Source organism: Ixodes scapularis, unplaced genomic scaffold (genome assembly GCF_016920785.2).
Source record: "Ixodes scapularis isolate PalLabHiFi unplaced genomic scaffold, ASM1692078v2 PGA_scaffold1__304_contigs__length_218370807, whole genome shotgun sequence".
Lineage (NCBI taxonomy): Eukaryota > Metazoa > Arthropoda > Arachnida > Ixodida > Ixodidae > Ixodes > Ixodes scapularis.
In genome coordinates, this window is record NW_024609846.1 from 115,503,751 (window position 1) to 115,508,595 (window position 4,845).

The 4,845-nt window shown below is 56.1% G+C and overlaps 1 protein-coding gene across 1 annotated transcript; it reads right to left on the reverse strand.

Moving 5' to 3' along the window:
* Window positions 1-250: 250 nt before the first annotated feature.
* On the reverse strand, window positions 251-3,101 carry LOC8025328 (protein deadpan). The gene is made up of 3 exons (XM_002408669.4): window positions 2,760-3,101; window positions 2,506-2,601; window positions 251-1,484 (listed from the first exon to the last, which is right to left on the reverse strand). Exons 1-3 carry the CDS (start codon window positions 2,802-2,804, stop codon window positions 882-884), a joined length of 744 nt encoding a protein of 247 aa, XP_002408713.1. The 5' UTR covers window positions 2,805-3,101; the 3' UTR covers window positions 251-881.
* Window positions 3,102-4,845: the final 1,744 nt, after the last annotated feature.

Consider the following 4,845-nt stretch of genomic DNA (forward strand, 5'->3'; position numbering starts at 1 on the left):
GAAGTATAGCCTACTCGGTCACCGATCCCCCTTCCTGCCCTACAGCACTGTTCGGGGCACTTAATTTTACATTTCGTAAAGTCGATGAAGTGATTGCACTTATGCCCAGGAAAGAGGCAACAATACCATCCACTTTAGCACGTCCGTATCATCGCTCTAATTCGGCGGAATAGTAACTTCCTTCACGAAAGACAAAAATGCCAGAATAAGCGAAGGGTTTGGAACTAAAGAACCACACCAGACACAGAAGTAGGTAATTCAAGATGCTTTTCTTTTTCTTTTATTATTCTGCCCAGGTGGTGTATAGAACTACCCACCGGGCCTTTCGTCAATATCTTTTTTGTTTCTCATTTTCTTTCATCATCGACAAAACACTCTTTCAACCGAGAAAAAGCGAGCGACGTAATATAAATATTTTATATAAATAGAATAGCAAAAGGTAGTAGTCATAATGGTGGTGGCGATGCGGGCGCTTGCGAAAGAGCCGAAATCGCAAGCAGCCGTCGAAGAATATCACAGACAACAACAAACTTAAAAAAAAAAAAAAAACAGCTCGTGATGGTAACAGCTTAAAAGTGATGTTTTGACGATAGGAGGCAAGGAGAAGAACAATATGTATACTATATACAATATGCACAACAACGAACAGCTTCCGCAAGAAAAACAGTAAACGTAGCACTACTACTAACATTGCAAACGATGCAGCCAACAAAACAAAGCTGCATCCATCTTTGAGTAGGGTCAGAGACCCGCGAAAGTCTGTCGTACTAAAGAAAAAAAAAAACATAAGGCACTGGTGTGTTGTATACATCTTCAGAGGAACTGTCCGGCGGAGATCAAGTTTAAGGAAGCTGTTGAAGGTCCTGGTCAAGGCGGACTCATCACCAAGGCCTCCAGACGCCCTCATCTTCGACTTTGACGGGGACCTGGTTGTGGTGGTGATGATGTTGAAGGGGCATGACTCCGTACTGGACAGGGGATGACACGGGGCTCGGCGACGACATGGAGCGATCGCTCGACGCCGGACTCATGATCCCCGGCGATGACGACGTCGTGAGTCCCGGAGTCGCTGGCGGGGACACCGGCGCCGCGTACACGGACAGTTGGGACTGCTGGGGCAGCAGGAAGGCGATCTCTCCCGTCGGCAGCCGCGTGGGCAGGAGCTGGAGGCTGCCGTTGCCTCCCCGGCTGTTGCCGAAGAAGTGAGACTCTTCGCTGGGGCTCGGCGGAGGGGTGGATAGGTCGGTGACTCGGGAGGCCAGGTGTCCCATGAGCCGCTGTCGGACGGCGGGTTCGAGTCCATCCATGCGACCCAGGTAGCGCCCCACTTCGGCGGCGCACTCTCGGAAGCCGGCGCGGAATTTGTCGGCCACGCTGCAGTCGGTCACGATGGCACGGGCGGACTGCTGCCGCTGGAGTTGTTGCAGGTGCTTGACGGTCATCTCCAGGATGTCGGCTTTTTCGAGTTTGGAGTGCCGCGCGTTCTGTGGAGAAGAAACAAAAAAGAGAAGAAAGGCGGTGAGATTTTGGTGGCACGAAAGGTTAGCGGACAACGTGACTACACTTTCGTAACACGCGATCCTTGTCAAACAAAGAGAAATTGTTAAAAAAAAAAATATATATATATATATAAGCAGCGCAACGGACGTTCGAGCAGGTGAGCTTTTTTTCTTCGCGTGACCCGACCGACGGAATGGGAGAACGGTCGCGCATACAGCGAGCCTCTATCGCGACACAAACGTAGAAAAGAGAAACGCACTTGCGTCCCCTCCCCAGCGACGGCGTGCATTCACTGACAAGCACGCCATCCGAATTCCTTTCCTCTCCTTCGGGGTTCTACGGAGCTTAGTGGGAAAAAAGAGACGGGCCCGACAATGCCTAACAAAACCGACAAAAGCGGAGCGCGTCGAGAGGGAGGGAGGCGCATCGCTCGCCATCTGGCGCGCCGAGAGACCGTGAGAAACGGGGGTAGTAAGCGAAGTCGCCTCCAGGCGCCTCTCAGCTCGGCCCCAGAAGCGAACAACTCGCTTACGAGCTGCTCCTCACAGCGCGGTCGACGACGACCGTGGAGCCACTCTTCCTGAATGGACTTCGGGTCCCTCCTCCCCCTCGAAACGGACCGCCAGAAGCAACGGAAGAGGGGGGAGGACTGCCCCTCCCGAACTGCCGTAGAGATCCCCAAATTGTTCTCGGAAGGGTCAAGTTCGGTAGCTCGATGACACCGAATGGCACCCCCTACAGCCGGGAGTTGGATCGGGTTGTGAGGTACTTATCTTAAAGGGTTATTGAGTTTCCTGGTTCGGCTTGTTGACCTCATAGTGTCAACGTAGGTGTACAAACTTGTTTCAAATGTTAAAAATAAAAAAGGCGTCAGGTTTCACTTTTTAAAAAAGATTGCTCGAACGTCTGCACAACATCGTTTCGTTCAGCGCGTGATATAGGAAATGAACCGTGCTAATCGGAGAAGTGTGAGGTCGAAACGAGCGGGTATTAAGTGACACTTACATCTTTTTTAAGGGCATCCAAGATGAGATTCTTCAGCTCGGTGAGACTGTGGTTGATGCGAGCTCTCCGCCGTTTCTCCATGATGGGCTTCGTGCTCTGCAAAGATTAAAAAAAGGGAAGGGTCGGTCAGACATCGCTGCATTCCGGACACTCAAAAAAGACTCGGATAGTTTCAAGGCTAGACGGCAAAGTATAAATTTGTTGACCTCTCGAAAGAGGGAGGGAAACGGCCAAAATCGGGAAACGGAACGTACCCGTCGCAGTTCACTGGCCTTGCTGGGCGCCCTGTCTGCAGGCATGGTGGCAGAAGTCTCCGTTTCGGGAACAACACGAGAGCGAAGGAACTCGGAAGCAGCGGAAGCGGAGTCGTAATCCAGGAAGTCGGAAGTAGCCAGGACCACTCGCCGACGAACGAAAGTGGAGAAGCAGCGGGCGCAAACTCCGAGGTGCGGTGCGAAGAGCGGACGAGCGCCAGTGCGTCTCAGTCTGCGTCGGTATGCGCCACTGCGTTAGCACGTCGGTTCCCCGGCGCTTATAAAACCTCAGGGGCGAGGAGGGAGGGGAAGGGCGCGCGTGCACAGGCACGGCGGCGTCGGCGCAGACAGCAGCGGCGTCCTGCGAGAGGGAATGCGGCGAGGGGGAGAAGCCAGCCGGCGGAGCACGTGCCCGCAGCGAGTGTGGGAAAATGCCACCGGAGGAGACCTTTATCGAGCGGCCGAGGTCAAACAGGCGTGCGCCGTCCGTGTGAGACACGCTCGAGACCGCCGTTCCCACGCTCGGGCAGCCAATGGCGGGGCGCGGGCCCTTTCCCGGCTCGCGCCGGGGGGGACGCAGGCGGCACATCTGCCCGCCGCCGCCGCTGCACGTGCCCGGCTTGGCCACTGCAAACAGGGCCCCCTCGCCCTCCCGGTGCCCCTCGGGCTTGTGTCAGCGGCGCTCCGGATGCGGGGAGGGGAGCGCCAACGCGTGGGGGACACGAGTCGTCCGCTCGGCGAGGCCCGCCGCCGCCCGAGGGTGCGCCGCAAAGCGGCCGCGCGTGCCCGCTCTCCTCCTCGGCGCGTTCCTGCGCTGCCTGCCGCCGGTGCGCCCGTGGCCTGGCGGGGCTGCTGACGCCGATTCCGGGCGAGGTGGGGAGGGGCACAGGCCTGCACGGGAATCTTGGTGCACTGCACGTGCTCGTCCCGCGCGCGAAACTAGGGCTCAAAACGGGGGCTTGAAGCGCTGTCAGGAATGAGGAAGACCAGAACCGGCATAAACGTTTGTCGATGTGCGAGTCCAGATGCGTACGCCAGCCTAACCGCTAGAAACAGGGTTAATCGGAATCGTGCCCTTCCAACAGGCGCATTGAACCCCGAGGTGGTCGAGAGTAATACACATAGCCTAAGACTTCGACTGAGCTGACCATACTCCCTGGGCCCCAAAGCGGGACATTGGCACGGGGAGTCTCAACTTCAGCAGTGCCTGCGTCCAGACTTCCCGGTGAAGCTCTTGGTGCACGAGTGCATTGAACCCCGAGGTGGTTGAGAGTAATACATATAGCCTTCGACTGAGCTGACCATACTCCCTGGGCCCCAAAGCGGGACATTGGCACGGGGAGTCTCAACTTCAGCAGTGCCTGCGTCCAGACTTCCCGGTGAAGCTCTTGGTGCACGAGTGCATTGAACCCCGAGGTGGTTGAGAGTAATACATATAGCCTTCGACTGAGCTGACCATACTCCCTGGGCCCCAAAGCGGGACATTGGCACGGGGAGTCTCAACTTCAGCAGTGCCTGCGTCCAGACTTCCCGGTGAAGCTCTTGGTGCACGAGTGCATTGAACCCCGAGGTGGTTGAGAGTAATACATATAGCCTTCGACTGAGCTGACCATACTCCCTGGGCCCCAAAGCGGGACTTTGGCACGGGGAGTCTCAACTTCAGCAGTGCCTGCGTCCAGACTTCCCGGTGAAGCTCTTGGTGCACGAGTGCATTGAACCCCGAGGTGGTTGAGAGTAATACATATAGCCTTCGACTGAGCTGACCATACTCCCTGGGCCCCAAAGCGGGACATTGGCACGGGGAGTCTCAACTTCAGCAGTGCCTGCGTCCAGACTTCCCGGTGAAGCTCTTGGTGCACGAGTGCATTGAACCCCGAGGTGGTTGAGAGTAATACATATAGCCTTCGACTGAGCTGACCATACTCCCTGGGCCCCAAAGCGGGACATTGGCACGGGGAGTCTCAACTTCAGCAGTGCCTGCGTCCAGACTTCCCGGTGAAGCTCTTGGTGCACGAGAGCATTGAACCCCGAGGTGGTTGAGAGTAATACATATAGCCTTCGACTGAGGTGACCATACTCCCTGGGC